This window comes from Phasianus colchicus, chromosome 1 (assembly GCF_987193195.1).
Source record: "Phasianus colchicus chromosome 1, bPhaCol1.hap1.1, whole genome shotgun sequence".
Taxonomy (NCBI): domain Eukaryota; kingdom Metazoa; phylum Chordata; class Aves; order Galliformes; family Phasianidae; genus Phasianus; species Phasianus colchicus.
The window spans coordinates 186,980,033-186,996,410 of record NC_143436.1 but is presented as its reverse complement, the minus strand read 5'-3'; the positions used below and the strand labels follow the sequence as shown (position 1 = coordinate 186,996,410).

Below are 16,378 nucleotides of genomic sequence, written 5' to 3'. Positions count from 1 at the left end.
GTAAGGCTGAGGCATGAGGTGGTCCCACACTCTCAGTACCCAAACCACAGCCTGGCTAAATCCAAATGCTTTTTTCTAATCCTGTAGTAGTATTCTGTGGTCAACTTACTGTTTGCTACTGCAGGCCTGATCTGCATGCTTGAGAGAAGAGGGAGACTGAAGAACTGTATGACTTCTCAGCCTTGACAAACATTGTTTCATTAATACACAGCAGCCACAGGCAGAAGACTAACTCTTCAGAAAACAACCTAATAAAGTCAGTAAGTGGAGGGGCAGGGAAATATGTGTGGAACCTAATGCCAAAAACAGCTGTAGGAAATGCTTCCCACAACTGCTATTTCATTTCAGATCAGCAGCACTTGCTTCATTCTTCTTGCATCTGCCTGAAAAGTCCTTCTTCTCCTCTCATAGCAGCAACGCAGAACTTCACAGAATCATAGAATCAGAGAATGGCCTGGTTTGAAAAGGACCACAAACATCATGTAGTTTCAACCCCCCTGCTATGTGCAGGGTCACCAACCAGCAGACCAGGCTGCCCAGAGCCACATCCAGCCTGGCCTTGAGTGCCTCCAGGGATGGGGCATCCACAGCCTCCTTGGGCAACCTGTTCCAGTGTGTCACCACCCTCTGTGTGAAAAGCTTCCTCCTAATATCTAACCTAGACCTCCCGTCTTAGTTTAAAACCATTCCCCCTTGTCCTATCACTATCCACCCTTGTAAACAGCCGTTCCCCCTGCTGTTTATACACTCCCTTCAAATACTGGAAGGCCACAATGAGGTTTCCTTGCAGCCTTCTCTTCTCCAAGCTAAACAAGCCCAGTTCCCTCAACCTTTCCTCACAGCAGAGGTTCTCCAGCCCTCTGATCATCTTAGTGCCCTCCTCTGGACCCACTCCAAGAGCTCCACGTCCTTCCTGCACTGGAGGCCCCAGGCCTGGACGCAGTGCTGCAGATGGGACCTCACAAGAGACAAGCAGAGGGGGACAATCACCTCCCTCTCCCTGCTGGCCACCCCTTTTTTAATGCAGCCCAGAACCAGTTGGCCTTCTGGGCTGTAAGTGCACACTGCTGGGTCACGTTGAGCTTATTCCCAAGTCCTTCACAGGGCTGCTCTCAAGGAAATCTTCCCCCACTTTGTATAAATACCCCAGTTTGTATAAATTGCCCCGACCCAAATGCAGCACCCTGCACTTGGCCTTATTGAACCTCATTATGTTTTCATGGGCCCACTTCTCCAGCCTGTCCAGGTCCCTCTGGATGGCTTCCCTTCCTTTGAATGTATTGACTGCACCACTCAGCTTGGTGTCACTTGCAAACTTGCTGGTGGTGCACTCGATGGCATTGTCTGTCACTGATGAAGATGTCTTCTTGTTTGAAGAGAGCTCACTCACCCACAAAACCAGAGGGAATGAGCAGAAGTCTTCCTTTCTTATAGAATTAGGCATCATTGAATCTCAGTACCAGAAGGGATGAAGAGCTGGAGTCCAGGCAGTGTTTGCCTCAGGGTTTTGATACTCCCATAGGAACAGCAACATGTTTCTAGCTATGGGCAGTTGCTTAGGCAAACCACCATTGCACACACAATCAAATTGATTCCACCATCTCAGAGCTCTGCCAAAGGCCCACAGCAGAAGTAGAGTAATTCTCACTCCCACCTCTTTAATAAGGCAGCCATGACCTTGTGTCCCTTCAGTCAGGTCCTGGTTGGACTCGATGTTCTTTAAGGTCTTTTCCAACCTGAGTGATTCTATGATTCTATGATTCACCACTGGTCACTTCAGGGGCAGGGAGGATTCCCTTCTCCTGGATCTCAGAGGGTAATGGCAAAGCAAGAGGTGGAGGATGCTCTGCTGTTGCTTGTAGCACATTTGCTGATGTCTTCTTCACTGTGGAATCTTAATCCTGCTTGTTACTGTTCCAGCAAAAATCTTCAGCATATTCTTCATGTGCTTATGGCACTTTCTTTAAGGAGAAAAGCCCACTGAAGAACAGTAACAGCAGGATCTAGGAACAGCGATCAGCTTTTCGTACTGGAGAGGAACTTTTGAACGCATTCTGTGTTTCAACAAAGAAAAGCCTTCTTTAACTCAAAGAAGACAAGGTCACCTGGGGCATTCTCGTCACTCTCATGTTCTTTGATGCTCATGTTGTACTGAGCTGCTGTTCTACACAAGAGGAGGTGATAAGGAGATGACAGCCATTTGGAGAACAATGTTGGAGGCTTGGAGGAGTTCTGATATGCTTCTATTTGAAAAGCTCAAATTGTTCTCCCTACTACTTTGAAGGTGAAATTTGGTATAGACTCAGAAAAATAGGCTTACTTTAATAGTTACTTTTTTAAAGTCTTTTGAAAAGATCGTATTTTTCTTGTGCTCAGGAAAGCCAGGGAAGTAGTCCAAGAAATTCTATGGGGAAAATCGAGCCTTTCTTGGATTAGGGTAAAGGGGAAAAGTAACTGCAATAGAGATGGAGGAAGGGAGAATTGGATTGGAGTCAGAAGCCAAAATTTGGGAAAACATAAGGTTTGCAGAAGAACAAGATGGAAAAAGATGTGATCCCTTCCAAGGGTTGTGACAGCACTAAGTCTCATTATTACTTTGCCATCACCAAAATATCCAAATCCATAACCAAAACGCCCCTTTCTACTCTGTTTGTAAACTCTCCATGAAGAACATCACAAAACCGGCTTTTATATAGTGAGTAAATCCTGGCATTTGTTTTGCTGTTGTTTCCTAGTGGATTTCTTTGAATGTCTTGAGGATTGCTATTCTCACACACAAATGATTTTTTTTTTAATTGTTCTAACATTGCCCTGGGAAGTGATTGGCAGTTACTCACCTCTCAGGAAATTATCCAGCTTAACAAGTGTGCAGCCAGCAGAGTGACCTGGTGTAGGTAGTGCAATGATGAGGCACCAAGACTAGCAAGTCTGCAAACATAACTGCCAAGAGTTCAGGCAGCCCCAGACCCTGCACTTCTTTTGGTTACATCTCTCAGATTTCCTCTAGAGGGAGATGCTCCTTGAAGAAGATCTGAGAAGATTTTTATGTGAGTCAGGAAGTGAAGCATGCTCTTCAGAGGAGCACGTCGGCAAAGATGACTCTGTATAGCTTGAGCAGGCAGAAATCTTCTGGATATCACTGTGTGGGGTAATGCAATCACATCACAGCCAACCGGATGACTGTGAGAAAATTTATCAAAACATTACGTTGGAATTTGTTTTTTTTCCTCATAATGGGATATTCAAGAGAATGTACTAAATCATAAAATCACAGAATGGCCTGGGTTGGAAGGGACTTCCAAGATCATTAGCTCCAACCCCCCCACTAACATAATTTCAGAAAGTGATTATTTTGTTCAACATTTTAACTCTCAGATTCTTCAAAACCTTACGTGCCTAAAGCAATGGAAGTAAAATGTCTCCACTAGCTTCACTAGAATTGTTTTATTTGCTCCTCTCCTCTTACTCATGCTAAAGTGGGATGACAGAGCTGTTGGATGCTTCACGACTCAGAACAACTGCAGGATGAGAAACATCTCCAAGGGCTATTTGTCTATTTGACAGCTAGGAATATGTTTGCACTACTAAATAAAAGAGTACCAGGGACTCAGGTCAAGGTTTTGATCCCTGCTGTCCTCCTTTGGCTCTCAGCACATTCCTGAGCCATATTTCAGGCTGCTCCAATGAGCTTTCTCCAAGGAAAGTTCAGGCAAGTTTCTGGGAATAGTTCATTTTATGAAACAGCTTCAAAAGGGCAGTAAGGATGAGACAATATCACAGAATCACAGAATGGCCAGGGTTGGAAGGGACCTCAAAGATCAAGGATCATGAATCTCCAACTCCTGTGCCACATGCAGGGCCACCAACCTCCCAGTTTAATACTAGACCAGGCTGTGCAAGATCAGTTTGATCACCACTGCCTACACATACCTACAGCATATTTCTTTAGTTTTGCACCTAAAGGCCTGATGACATGATTCTAGGACATCCAGTACATGTCTTCAGCTTTGCATTATTAAAACTTCACTACTAGTGCATACTTTTGCATTATAGTGTTTTGAACTGAAAAGAATAAAAAATATAAATTATGTCTTAGGGTCACAGAGATATCCCTAAAGTCCAGTGCTATGTGCCACCACACATCTGATCTAGATGGATCTGATTCTACACACAGTGGCAACAATGGAGCTCACGCCTCAGTGCCAGGAATCTTTGGTAGACCTTTGCTTATGGAGGTAGGTTGATTGGTTGGTTGGTTGGTTTGTTGTTGTTACTGTTCTTTCCCTTCCCTTCCCTTCCCTTCCCTTCCCTTCCCTTCCCTTCCCTTCCCTTCCCTTCCCTTCCCTTCCCTTCCCTTCCCTTCCCTTCCCTTCCCTTCCCTTCCCTTCCCTTCCCTTCCCTTCCCTTCCCTTCCCTTCCCTTCCCTTCCCTTCCCTTCCCTTCCCTTCCCTTCCCTTCCCTTCCCTTCCCTTCCCTTCCCTTCCCTTCCCTTCCCTTCCCTTCCCTTCCCTTCCCCTCTCCTTCCCTCCCCCTTTCCTTCCCCTCTCCTTCCCTCCCCCTCTCCTTCCCCTTCCCCTCTCCTTCCCCTTCCCCTTTTCCCCTTTCTCTTTCCCTTTACATAAAAGCACTTTTTATTCCGATCAGGACACCATAGTGATGCCTAGATTTATCCCTGCCTCTGTAAGGATCCTCAGAAGGTGCTCAGCCTCAGGCAGAAGCCAGGAGGTTTGCACTAGCATCACAGTGACAAAAAGCCTAGAAGTCTAAAACCCGGGGATAGTCTGTGGAGGACACAGTTCCCAGGAGAATAAATGGTGATCAAAAGGGTCTTCTTGGTTCAGTTTCCCTTGTGACAGCCCAAAGTTGCTCCTATAAAACTGAAGACTTCAGAACATCTGACTCAGACTCCAGGGAACACATCCCTTGAAAAAGTGATATAAAGTGAATCCTTATATCTTATTCGAGATGCTTAAAGCAGTAGTACAAGGAAGGATTTAGCAGTGAAATGACTGCCACGTGTGAGTGAGATGAAAGAGGAGCTGCTGCAAGCCACAGGCTGAAACCCAAATCCTACAGGTTGCACCAGGGGAGGTTCAGGTTGGATATTAGGAAAAATTTCTTCTCCGCAAGAGTAGTGAGGTATTGCAGTGGGCTGCCCAGGGAAGTGATGGATTCACCGTCCTCAGATGTGTTCACAAACCATCTATATGTGGTACTAAGGAAGGTGGTCAGTGGGGCAATATTGGTGAGGCAATATTCGTGGTAGGTGGATGGTTGGACTAGGTGATCTTGGAGGTCTTTTCCAATCTTGGTAATTTTATAACTGTATGACATAAGATTGGGCATCTGGAGCAGCAGAGACAAAGTATTACCTCCCCCTGCCACCTCACCTCCATCTACCCACCCTGTTGTGCCCCTGGCAGGAGCATGAGCTGCCCTTCTCCTGGGCTTCAACAGCAGGGCTGTAGGGGAACGTTTGAGAGTCTTGGCTTCACTCCCATGAGTATAACAAAGAAGATGGGTAAATAAGAGAGCAAATGACAAGAGCAAGTTATGAGTTGCCCAGAACCATATCCAGATGGATTTTGAAAGTCTCTGTTCTTGGAGATCTTCCAAAGCCTCTTGGGCACGGCACTGGGCACCCTGCTCTGGGTGTCCCTGCTGGAGCTGGGGTTGGACAAGATGGACACAGAGGTCCATCCAACCTCAGCTGTTCTAACTGTAAGTCACAATGCATGGGGGGCTTTGGGGAGGTGACAGCTACCAAGGTTGGGACAAGTTCTTGCCTCTGAGAGTTGTTTTAGTGATTCATGTCTCTGTTGGCACAACCATCCCAGCTAGTGACTCAGCTGCAGGCTGCCAACTTAGCCACCAGCCCTCAAAAGGTTGATGAAAAAAGCAGCTCTGAGTAATAGTCAGTTTCCTGGGGAACAGTAGGACCTGCTTTTCTGGGGCTTTATCTATGTGTCAGAGACAGGTCAGTGTGTTTTGAGGGATCAGATATTCCTGAGACTCTTACAACATATTTTTACTAGCCAGGTGCTTAAAGTAGATACTTACTGCTTCTTCTAAGTCCATTGCAGACTAACTTCAGCAGGAATACCTGCCAGTGGCTGTGTGATGGCTGTGCTTGAAGTACCCAAATGAGCACAGAAAACAGCATTGACATTTATCTGTCTCAATGCAAATGCTTAAGGTCCTCAGTAACTGAAGGATGGGGTGCCACTGCTCTTTGTGGCACAGAAATGTGGCCAAGGGGATCAACCTTTGGGAAGTGCTTTGAGATCCTGAGATAAAAGTCACATCTGTATTAGCTACTAGTAGCTAACTAAAGGCATTCATTAAAGAAATTAGGAGGTGGTTTCTACTCACCAGAAACATGAGATTTTCAAGCCTCTGGAAACTTGTGGTATTTTTCCTCTGAGAGAACTGTAAGTAAAGACAGTTTAGAGATAGCACTTGGTGCCCTCTCTGAGATAATAGCATTAATGTTCCTGAGGTTCCAATTGCTGTTTTTAGCAATCCTCTTCTGCTTTCCACCAATAGAGAGGTGAACACATGCATCCTGCACTGACAGGAGGAAGGTGGGCTGCCCTGCAGTCAGATAGAATGCCAAAAGAAGCTGAAATTCATTTCATGCAGGGGAAATCTGTAACCTTTTCCCTAGTGATGTTCTGGGGTCAAACTTTCCAGGGCAAGCTGCTGTAGGGAACCTGCTGTAGCAGGAGGGATGGACTCAGGGATTTCCAGAGGTTCTTCCAATCCCTACAATTCTGTGATTCTGTGATTCAAGGAGTCTTGGCTTCCTTATACCTATCACAGAAACAGGCTTTGTGAATATTCTGCACTGTCAGCTTTGAAAAAGTCATCATCACATTCACTTGCAAGCATCAGTTCAGTTTAATGCTTAGGGAGGTGGGGAACGTTCTGCCTTCAGAGCACCAATGTTGAGCAGCACCACGTCCTGCTGCAGTTGGAGCAGGAGGAAAATAAGAAGGTCCAGCAGTGGCATAGAATCTTGAGTAATTATTGTATCACTTGGCACTGTGACAGCAAAGTGCTGCCTTGAAGTTCCCATTCAGCAGACATTTCCCTTGATTGCTTTAAGGACAGAGAGGAGAGGGACAGGAGTAAGAATGGAATGAAAGCTGGAAGGGAAAAACCTTGCATGACATCAACAAGTGCAAGAAAGGCTTTATTCTCCCCTGAGAGCTGTTCAGAACATAGGCTGGCATCATCTTTGTTCCCTTTCAAGGTCTCTGCCTAATTCTACGTGAAGGAAATTAATAAAATACTGTTAGAAATAGTAAATTAATATTTATGAATTCACAGATTTTAAGATAATTTTCATAGGACAGCTGTCCTGGAATATTTTTCAGGAGTTACAAAAAGACAAAACCAGTATCGCCAGTACAAATGATTTTGCTTTTGAATACAAATAGCAATCTTCAGAATTCATGAAAATTGCAGAGGCAACCACTCAAAGTTTTGGAGATCATAGAGTCACATAATCTTAAAGTCATAGAATGGTTTGGGTTGGAAGGGAACACAAAGCCCACCCAGCCCCAACCCCTGCCATGGGCTGGTTGCCCCCACCAGCTCAGGCTGCCCAGGGCCCATCCAAGCTGGCTTTGAGCACCAGGGATGGGCACCACAGCTCTCTGGGCAGCTGTGCCAGGGCCTCACTGCCCTCCGAGTAAAGAATTCCTTCCTAACATCTAACTAAATCTCCTCTCTGAGTTAAAAGCCATTTCCCCTTGTCTCTATCACCACTACATTGTGTAAAAAGTCAGTCCCTCCTGCTTGTAAGCTCCTTTCAAGTACTGGAAGGCTACAATGAAGTCTCCCCGCTGCCATCTCTTCTCCAAGCTGAGTAAGCCCAACTCCCTCAGCCTGTTTCCATCGGAGAGATGCTCCAGGCCTTTGATCATCTTTGTGGCCCTCCTCTGGACGCACTCCAACTGCTCCACACGTTTCCTGTACTGCAGGCCCCAGGCCTGGCACAGTACTCCAGATGGGGCCTCACAAGAGCTGAGTAGAGGGGAACAATCCCCTCTGCCCCTCCCTGCTGCCACCTCTCTGTTGATGCAGCCCAGAACACAGTTGTCCTTCTGGGCTGCAAGCGCAGTTTTTTGTCCACCAGAATCCCTAATGTAGGGCTTCTCTCAGGGAGTTCTTCTCTCACACATCTGGGATTGCCCAACCCAACCACAATACCTTCCTCACAGCCTTGTTGAACCTTATGAGGTTCTCATGTTCTCACTTTTTGAGTCTGCCCAGGTCCCTCTGGACATCGTCCCCTCCTTCTATTGTATCAACTGCACCACTCAGATGGGTGTCATCAGCAAACTTGCTGATCCCACTGTATATGTCATTGATAAAGATCCAACTCCAAGGATTGTATGATTCTTTGATTCTGTGTTGAAGAGCACCAGTTCCAAGGTGGTCCTCTGGAGAACACCACTCATGACCAGCCTCCACTCGGACATACAGCCATTGTCAACAGTCCTCTGGCTGTGACCATCCAACCAATTATTTATCCACCAAATTGTCCAGCCTTCAAATCCATATCTCTCCAATTTAGAGATAAGGATGTGGTACAGGACTATTTCACAAATCCGGGTAGATGATATCAGTTGCCCTTCCTACCCATCCGGAGTTGCCAGCGCTAACTTTACCTATGTGACCTTAATTGATTCATTTTGCAGAGGATGCCTTCTCTAGTCAAAAAATGATCCTATAATCATACAATAACAGAATGGTTTGAGTCATTCAATTCCAACCCCCTGCTATGTCCATGGCCTTTTCCAGCCTGGTCTTGCCCCTTGGCTGTGGTCGGTCTTGTAAGAAGCAGAGGGGTTTTCTTATGGACTTCTCCAAGGCTTGGTGGATGTGGTGGACCACAAACTGATACTGCACAACTGTGGATTAAAACAGCTTTGAAAATGAGTTTGTAGAGACTTGTAGTGCAAATATTGAGATGGATATGGATGATGTAGGAATGAACATGTCTGAAAGCTCCAAAGGAAACAGATCCAGGCTTTAAAGAAAGATCTCTACGGATAACCAAAGGCATGACTGACAACAGTCAAAGCACTTACCCTGGGATAGAGACATGGCCCCAGCACAGGGTAGCCACCGGGGGAAGACCTGTGTTCGGATGGCCACAGGACTACAGGAGGATGGCCATAGGGTCACAGCATGTCACATGTAGCATTTCTCCTCCTTCACCCCAACAGGAGGACATTTGGTAACTATAAAGATACTGAAAACAAGGGAAGAAAGCAGGTGTGGCTTTGCATGAGTTAGGAAATCTGGTTCTTGTCAACCAGAAGGCACCCAAGAAGTATAGCAAGGAGCCTGTAGGCAGCATCTCTGGAGCAATGTGCCACAGGAGAGAGCCTGGCCGGGTCATCTGAACATAGCACATGGGGATGTATGTGGAACTGCGAAAAATCAACTTGTTTAGAAAGTTGGATAAAGCTACAAGACCTTCCATAATGCTCCACAATGGACTACGATGCTTTATATCACCAATGGAGAAGAAGAGCCTTCCAAGAGCATCCTCATGGTGCTCCAGAGCAACCACCTCTTCTCACACCAGAGTCCCTGTCAGGCTTCCTCTTGATTATATCCCATCAAAAGCCAGCTACCAAATCATCACCCTGATGGTTCAAGGCTGGATGTGGCTCTGGGCAGCCTGGTCTAGTGGTTGGCAACCGTGCCCAAGGCTTGAAACTTTGAGGTCCTTTTCAACCCAGGCCATTCTGTTATTCAACCCAGTTATTCCAAAGCATTGCCCATTAATAAAACCAACATACAGCACAAAGCATAGCTGCAGCAGGCAAATGTGCACACAGGAAAAAATGAAAGATAATCTCCGCACTGCACATTTATCTTATTTTCTCATAACTCAGACGGCTCCTTCACGCTCATCCAGGCAGCACATGAATGCTGTGTAACGACTTTATTCATGACTTCATTTACATTTTAAAAGAACCTTCTGATCTGCAACGGAACTGAACATTTACTCATGAAGCCTAGAAGCCCGATTCAAATTGCCCAGGACACAATGTTTCTGGAATACTTTGCATTCTACCGTACTTTGTGTGCTCAGAGCACAACCCCTGCTGATTTCAGCAGCACCAATGAATGTAAGATGTTCATCTAGAATCCCAAATCAGATATAAGGAAAATGAAGACAGTGCTGATAGGAAATTGCCCTGTAGCACATAAAGCACATTGTAGCTCAGTGTATTATGTACAGTTTAGAAGAGCACAGTTTCTAGAGCTTCACCTATGAGCTTGCTCCTTCCCTGTCTTCTTAGGTCCTCTCTCTCCAAAATTGCTGGACCTGTGCACCAGCTCAGGCCCAAATCAGGCTGTTAGGTTCACTGGCCATTATCTGCCCAACATACCTTTCCTTTTGCCAGGTCCATCCCTTTGAGACTTTGTAATGAAATCAGCTCTCACACTTCTTAAAGCCTCTCTGTGCCTGGATCCAGAAGGGCATAGACAGAGCCTGAAGAAGAGTTTTCCACGCAGAATCCTGTAACTGTGGGAGCCCTGCTCAGACCCACCAGAGTCCCTGTCAGGGAAGGAGCTAACACTGCCATGGGCATCTGAGGGTTTGTTTGCTGGCAAGTTTCTGTTTTGTGTTCTGACAAATTTCTGTATGTAATTGTTTAAGGATGAAAACTGCATCTACGGGAGGTGAGTCTTAAAATGGCCAAAGGTTACCTTCACCTTCAGAAAGAACATCTTCCTGAGTTCAGACTCTCGTCCCAAACAGAGCTAAGGAACAAGGATGTAGCTGCAGAATCTGTTGTAGCATTTGGATGTGAGTGAAAACAACTCCATTACACTTAGTGAATGGGAAGAAGAGACTTCTGACATAAAACATGGCTCAGCCCAAACAGTTCCAGCTTGGCAAAGCTGTATTTAAGCACAAGGGTGGCAGAGCATCACTTGCATCACTCTGCTGCTTGTCCACTCATCACTGCTCATCAGCCCTGATCAAGACTAAATCTGCAATTCCTTGCACAGCAAAAGCTCCCTCAGATGGAGCTCTGGAACTTCAGCAAGCCCAGAGGACTAAGGGTCATAGAATCATTAAGGTTGGAAAAGACCTTTAAGATCATCTAGTCCAACTGCCAACCCATCCCCACCTGCCCGTGTCCCCCTGTCCCTGCCATACACCTGACTTAGTGATACCCAAAGGTTTATTTACTGGAGTAATCTGAATCTGCTGCCATGGAATGTGAAGGGTGGTCGAAGGGCTCTGAACACTGGGGGCCTTTTGTTGTGAGCACTGCTGGAGTGAATGGGAAAAACTTCTCAGAAAGTGTGGTGAGGCACTGGCACAGGCTGCGCAGGGAGGTGGGGATTTACTGTCCCTGGAGGTGCTCAAGAAACATGGAGACGTGGCACTGAGGGACGTGGTGTGTGGCCACAGTGGGGATGGGTTGGTGGCTGGACATGGTGATCTTAGAGGTCTTTTCCAACATTGAAGATTCTATGATAAAGAATGGCAGCAGCCCCTGAAGCACTTGGGTGTGAAAAAACCCACACAAGACTTAATATGATTTCAGAGTAAGTTTATTAGAGGACACTGGGGAATAGTATTTTTTCTCTCTCCTTTTTTTTTTTTCTTCCCTCTTTTAGCCTTTAATAACGAAGGTTTTTCTCACTTATCTGCTGGCCATCACAAGCTGAACGTGGAACAGACACTCCTGTGTGACATCAAAGCTAATTGCTGCACCAAAGTGACCCTTTCCCTGTGCAATATGAGGCAACATTTTTTTGAATGCTCTTTTGTCTGTCTTATTCAGAATCTAGCATTTTCTGCAATCTACACCAGAGAGCTGCAGTCACATCAATTTCTTAATGGCTGTCCCTGAAAGACACATCTCACCAATCTTTAAATGCACTACAATTTCTCATTCACAAGAGGATATCTTGCAAAAATCTTCCTCCTTTATTACTTGCTATCACAGATATCATTACAGCAGTTTATTTATGAACTGGTTCCAGTGAGCTCAGTTGGGATCATCATTGGGAACATCTTAGCTGGGATGAAATATCCCACGTGTCTGATCTGAGAAATTCCCAGGTGCTTTACAGGAGAAGAGAGCAACAGTAATAAAGTAAAAAGTCACATTGCAGGATTCCTCAGCCACCATCTGGTAACAACATAGAGATGCCCTGAACAAAAGTATCTCATCCAGGCTGGATGGGGCTCTGAGCACCAGATGAAGCTGTAGGTGTTTCTCCTCATTGCAGAGAAATTGGACTCAATGGCCTTTCATGGTTCCTCCCAACGCAAACCATTCTATGATTCTCTGATTCCCAACTCAAATTAACCATCAGTGCTCCAACCATGGACAATATGTCCAAGGTTTTCAGGCTTTAGGTCTCTATTTGAATTAAAGCTTTGTGAATATTCATGCCTGTTTCACAAAGGTACAGTTCTGTGTGATTTAGCACTGGCAACAGATGCAGAGCTAACAGGTTGGTGTTTACCATCTATTTACACAAAGAATAGCCATCAAGTTTTCTTCAATCCTACCTTAGGAGGAGTGCTTGCGATGTAAAAGACAGCTCTAATTTCCAATGGCTGTTTATTATCCCTCCACCTCTCTGAAGATATTTTCACAAATGGGAGAAAAGAATTCAAACCAGCAACTTCTGTCTCTGTATCTCTACTGTCTGTGTGCTGCTATTGAGAGACTAAAAGGAGGGAGGCTTAACACCATCAGAGTGCTGCTTGAGTGCTTAAATAACAGCAAAGCACACAAATGGCCCCAGTGGTACAGACTCGGACAAATAACAGACACATGCAGAGAATCCCTCTTTGCCAGCAGACCCAAAGTCAGCTTGACCAAGACAAAAAGAAAGCTCATTCCTGGCAAGGCTTTGCTTTCTTCCCTTTGGAGTCTCCATGCCATTAGCATCGGAGTTTCACACTACCAGCTGTGGAGTTGGGCTTTTCAGTACAACCACAGGAGTTGACACAGTCTCTGCTTAGGCCAGGGTTCCACATCTTCCCACCTGCCTAGATCCAGTCAAACCTAAGCGTGGTCTGTATCCATCTTCCCAGGCCACCATTTAGCTCACAACTACTATGGGCTCAACTGCAGAGATGTCCATCTTTCCTAAGTGGCTGATGGAGGCTAAGGCAGGGACATGAGAGACCTGCAGCCTCTTGAAGTGGCTGTTTTCAGGCCATGCCAGTCGGTAGGAAGGGACCGTGGAGGGAAGCCTCTGTTCTGCAAGGTTAGGAGGTTTTCTGCAGATGTTAAGCAAAGCCTTCAGTTCTGCCCGGAAGCTGTCATTGAGCCAGCAGTAGATGAAGGGGTTGTAGCAGGTGCTGCTCATTGCAAGCCAGTGAAAGGCGAAGTAAAGGGCATTGTTGGAGCGGATGGTTTGGCTGGAGAGCAGGACGACGTAGCAATTTAAGGGAAACCAGCAGATGGCAAAGAGGATGACAACGAGCATCAACATCTTTATAGTCTTCTTATTTTTTTTGCGAAGGGCGAAGTACTGCTCGGTGGTGACATCCCCAATGATATTACGCAGCCAGAGTTTCTTGGCCACTGTCATGTAGGCAGCAGAGATGATCAGCAGAGGCAGGACGTAGAGCAAAACGAAGGTCGTTAAGTCGAGGTACTTCCAGAAGAGGTCAGCTGGCTCAGGGAAATCTGGGATGCACAGGCACCGAGTGACTTCCTCACTGCAGAGGGAGAAATATCCAGAACCATAGAAGAGTTTGGGTTGGAAGGGACCTTGAAGCCCACCCAAATGCCAATGTATAGAAATAGAATGATTGGGACTGTTCCTGAACTTTGTGTCCTATTTTGTATGATTAGGGTGATAGAATAAATATTAAAAAAAATAAAATAAAATGAAGAGGATGTCAGCCATCACAAATGGAAATTGATGTAAATTACAGACTAGCTCCTTTTCTGGGTAACCTCAGAGTGAGCTCAGGGCTTTCAATAGAAAATTCCAATGTGTAACCATCAGGAAATTGGCCTCCGGTGAGACTAGAGGAAAATACACCAATATAGGAAAATCATCCTTACCTGTATTCAAAAGTAAAGAGTTTTTGGTAGATAGCATGTGGGAGGGAAAAACAAGCTGCCATGACCCAAATTATAGAGATGCAGATAACGCCTTTTGCCATAGGTAAGCGAGGTTTCAGAGGGTGCATTATGACCTGTTCAAAAGAAACTAACATTCAGGCTCGTGTCATTTCAGGAAATAATTGTATCAATTTTTTGTATGCTTCCATCCTTACATCTATTACTAGACATGGACATTCAGCATGCAAACTGTGCTGCCTCCTCTCAGTTCTCACTGCCTACAAGCTGCACATGAATGTCTGAAATAATCCAGGAGTAAGGAAAGCCAGATCCCAGTCCGACCCTTGAACTTTGGTATTTTAATCTGAGTGGCAAAAACAGGGCATCAGTGGGCCTTACACACATATTCATCTCCAGATTCTGTTTGCTTAAAAGCAAATTAAGGATGGAGGCATAGTCTGTCTCAGTGACCAGAGGCCAGTAGCCAGAGCTCCTCGGGATGTTTCTGACAGTGGGAACAGCTAGATGTTTGCAAGTGAAAAATGTACCACCACCAGCCTGCTTTGTGAGTGTTTGGGGTGAATCCAACCTGGTAATGTGTGACTGCTCCCGGGCTTGATCCCTCTAGCAGCAGCAGCAGCTTTGCCCTGCTCATGACAAACACCAACCCTCTGCATCTCATCACGTGGAGTGAGATGTCCCAGGGCAGCCTGCCACCAAGCAGGATATCCCCACACCAACAGCACTGGGGCCAAAAAAGCCTCCCACATGGGACAGCTGCCTGTCTGAATTCCTTCATCCTGGCCTGGGAGCGACTGGATCAACATCTGCAAAGTTCCTGTCCCCAGCTGGGAGTGCACACATCCCACCTTACTGCAGGTGTGGAGCTGTTCTCCATCAAACAGCAAAGAGCTGCTCCACCACACTGTCAGCCTTTCATGCATCTCACATTAATCTGTGAGCTGAGAAGGGAAGGACTGGGATCACACTCTCTCATTTTAATTACACCCTTCCAAGCTTTCCTACTCTCTGCTTCAGCGAGTTCTCACCTGATGCCTGTCCACGGCAATGGCTGTGAGGGTCAGAGCAGAGACGTGGAGTGAGCAGTACTGCGCGAACCTACTGACATGGCACATCCCCTTCCCAAATATCCACGTGCTGTTCACAAAACGAGCCTGAAATCAGAATGACATTAGCACTTGTGCCAGTGCCCACATGCTTATATGCACAGACATAAATGAGCAACCTCCCATAGGGAACCTGCCTTAGCAGGGGGATGCACTGGATGAGCTCCAGAGGTCCCTTCTAACCCCTACGATTCCACCTTCGGCACAAAACTACTTCTGCTGTGTAAATGATGCCTTAAAATTGCAGTTTCCTTCTGCCTTGAATCATTGCCAGACTGCTGAGGCTACTAAAGCTACTTTAGTGCCTTTATGGCACATTCTCTGTGTCCCAGCAGGTGAGCCCAGTGCACCGAGCTGCAGCCACAGCCCTCCCAGCGAGAAAGGCCTCTGCCCCCATCTTACCAGTGTAAAAGGCGTGTTGAGAAGCGTGATCATGATGTCAGCCACGGCCAGGTTGACGATGAACAGACTGGTGGCGGAGCGCAGGCGTTTGCTCTTGATGATGACGTGGCAGACCAGGACGTTGCCGAAGAGGGAGAAGATGATGATGATGGAATACGCCGCGATGAGCAGAGCTTTGGCCGCCGCGTGCTGCGAGTCTGCTCCGTGCCGGCTCCTGCCCACAAAGCTCTGCCAGTCGGCCAGCGTGTCGTTATCCCAGGGAAAGAACCCCGAGATGTTTGGGATTTTCAACACCTCCTCAAGACTTCTGTTGAGGGGGAACTTTCCTGAGGTCGGGAAGGTGTTCACGAAGTAGGGGAGGGAGAGCCAAACGAAACAGGAGAACATCTCTGGCAGGTTGCTGTGTGCTTCCCCGGGGGAAATAACCCATTTAGGGCAGTGCTGTGGCTGGGCAGCAGCGGCTCTACAGGTGCACGCGTTGCTGCCAGTGATGCGCTGGCATAGCCAGGGGAGCGGGGCTCCTCTCTCTCCTGCTCAGCTCCTCTCCTGCTCAGCTCCTCGTCACTTTTCTCCTCCGGAGCTCTGTGTCCTCGCACAAGCTCCAAGCCAGCATTCCTGCCCATTGGGCTGCATAGCATTATTTCTGCTCTGACGTGCTGCAGTTCTGCACAATTACACTCCCCTCAGGCGTCACTCCAAGACAATCACAGCTGCACTCTGTACAGCAGGCAAAATCTGTCTCTTTGGTTCTCAGCATCCTTCTCC

General features: G+C 46.6%; 1 protein-coding gene across 1 annotated transcript; it reads right to left on the bottom strand.

Annotated features, from left to right (window-relative positions):
• Nucleotides 1-12,842: 12,842 nt before the first annotated feature.
• Nucleotides 12,843-16,132, bottom strand: GPR83 (G protein-coupled receptor 83). Its single transcript, XM_031616118.2, has 4 exons — nucleotides 15,614-16,132; nucleotides 15,134-15,259; nucleotides 14,085-14,218; nucleotides 12,843-13,732 (listed from the first exon to the last, which is right to left on the bottom strand). Exons 1-4 carry the CDS (start codon nucleotides 15,998-16,000, stop codon nucleotides 13,108-13,110), a joined length of 1,272 nt encoding a protein of 423 aa, XP_031471978.2. The 5' UTR covers nucleotides 16,001-16,132; the 3' UTR covers nucleotides 12,843-13,107.
• Nucleotides 16,133-16,378: the final 246 nt, after the last annotated feature.